Source organism: Chelon labrosus, assembly GCF_963514085.1.
Source record: "Chelon labrosus genome assembly, chromosome: 5".
Classification (NCBI taxonomy): Eukaryota; Metazoa; Chordata; class Actinopteri; order Mugiliformes; family Mugilidae; genus Chelon; species Chelon labrosus.
This window is the reverse complement of record NC_140341.1, coordinates 5839396-5841800: the sequence shown is the minus strand read 5'-3', so window position 1 is coordinate 5841800 and position 2405 is coordinate 5839396. Positions and strand designations below refer to the sequence as shown.

At 38.4% G+C, this 2405-nt stretch overlaps 1 protein-coding gene across 1 annotated transcript; it reads left to right on the top strand.

Moving 5' to 3' along the window:
• The first annotated feature begins 1296 nt into the window (after positions 1–1296).
• On the top strand, positions 1297–2405 carry LOC311488102 (olfactory receptor 11A1-like). The gene has a single exon (XM_084544611.1). The coding sequence runs from the start codon at positions 1451–1453 to the stop codon at positions 2375–2377; it is 927 nt and encodes a 308-aa protein (XP_084400737.1). The 5' UTR covers positions 1297–1450; the 3' UTR covers positions 2378–2405.

Below are 2405 nucleotides of genomic sequence, written 5' to 3'. Positions count from 1 at the left end.
AGGCACCTACAAGATACAAACATGTCATGTTTTCAATTTACAGTATAACATTACTCATAATGCTTTGAACATCAGAAATATAATGTACTCCAGAAACTTATGTCAGAATTTGGTTTCCCAACACAAATCATAGTAGTTGTTCGTTAGTGAAATTGAGTAGTAGTAGTTGAGTAGTAGTTCTAGAATGACAAATCACTCAAACTGAATTTTATTTATATATAAAGGTTAACACAAGTTCAGATTTTTTGAAGTTGACTGTTTTGTGGTGAAAGCCAAATCAGTACAGTCTAGTCTCTGATGACATCACTAATAAAAATCCAGTAGAAAGTAAAGCTTTGCAACAGTGAAATTTATAATCTTGACCTGAATACATATGCAGAGAACAGACAGCTCATGTGCTATATACTGTGTGCTGTAGATATGTATAGCCTATATAAAACAGGCAGCAACTCAGCACCGTCAATAGCATTCAGTAGTACCCCACATTGTGTTAGAAGATGGGATAGTGTAGCCAGGTTAATAATAATGCTGTATTGCTCTGAAGCACAGGTGTCAAAGTGATCCGTGAAAGGGCCACTGTGGCTGCAGGTTTTCATTCCAACCATGCAGCAGCACACCTGACTTGGCTCAATCAATCAACTGAACTGCCTTCACGCAGTCATTTCAGGTGTCCTCTTGTTTGATTGGAACAAAAACTTGCCAGCCACACCGACTGCATGGGTGCTGCATGGTTGGAATGAAAACCTGCAGCCACAGCAGCCCTTTCACGGATCACTTTGACACCACTGCTCTGCAGCCTTTTCCAGAGCACACCTCCTCTGTGTTAACGCAGGACGTTTGGTGAAATTGTTTCTTGACTGCTGTCCAGAGGATTTGGACCATTTCTCTGCTAGCGTTAACAGATGCCTTTTCAGATGAGTGTGCATTGCAGTAGTACTTTTGTTGTATTTCAGGACTGACACATCACAATAGTATGGGCTTCATCTTTAGTGAAGTATCTCCACACACTTGATGAACCACTGCTCGTTTGCTGCAATGAGCCAGTGAGTTCAACATCTGTCTTTCTCGGAGGCGGCCATGTTGTTATTGTCACGTGATCAGCGACTACTCGACATGACGCTTAAAGCGTCATGAAGTCGACAATCTGACTAGTCTGTACAAAAAAAAAAAGTGTGATGAAATTACATTCTGTCTTGGTAGCGACTTTAATGAGTTCCATGGAGAATGAAGCAATCTAATAAAAAACTTTCCGTATATATAAACCGTTCACTTTCTGAACTTTGGATGTCAACATATGCCACATGCATTTGAAGGTCAGCTGTCTTTGAAGAAACAATATCCACCATTGCAGGTTGTATGTAATCTCATGTAAAAGCCTTTCTCTATGTTATCCATACTGATCATGTAATCTGAAAGATTTCCAACTTAACATTTCTTTTAGGAAATATTAATGGACGGTGAAGCTAACATAACATACATAACTCTTGATGGGCATGTGGAGTTGCAAACATACAGGTATCTTTATTTTATGATCATGTTCACGACGTATATTCTAATAATATGCTGTAATTTCACCATTGTGTATCTTATTTGGACGCACAAAAACCTCCATGAGCCAATGTACATTTTCATTGCAGCCTTACTTCTAAACTCTGTTGTCTTCAGCACTAATATCTATCCAAAGTTTTTAATTGACATGCTATCTGAAAAGCAGATCATATCATACTCAGCCTGCCTCTTACAGTTTTTCATATTTTATTCTTTAGCTTGTTCTGAATTCTTACTTTTGGCAGTGATGTCCTATGACAGATATGTGTCTATATGTAAACCTCTGCAATATCCAGCTATCATGACAAAAGACAGAGTGAGTGTTTGCCTGGCTTTAGCTTGGATTTTTCCTGCTTGTATGACTGCAGTTCCAGTAATAATGAGTGCTGATATGAAACTTTGTCATTTCACTCTGAATGGGATTTTATGTAACAATTCAATTTATAATCTGCACTGTGTGAGTTCAATAGCACGATCTGTATTTGGTGTTGTTGCTCTGGTAGTCACTGCACTTTTCCCTCTGCTCTTCATCCTTTTCACGTACACCAGAATACTTATAATAACCTCTCGATGTTCTAGAGAAGTCAGGAAAAAGGCTGCAGAGACCTGTTTACCACACCTGCTGGTTCTAGTTAGCTACTCCTTATTGAGTGGATATGATAACATTGTTGTTCGAGTGGGGTCAGATTTTCCCAAAATCGTTCGTTTGATAATGACTTTGCAGGCAATTTTATATCATCCTCTGTTCAATCCAATAATTTATGGGTTAAAGATGAAAGAAATATCTAAACATTTGAAAAGGCTGCTGTGTCAAGCCAAACTGATCTGATGCATTAAAGGTTACATTGATATCTGTG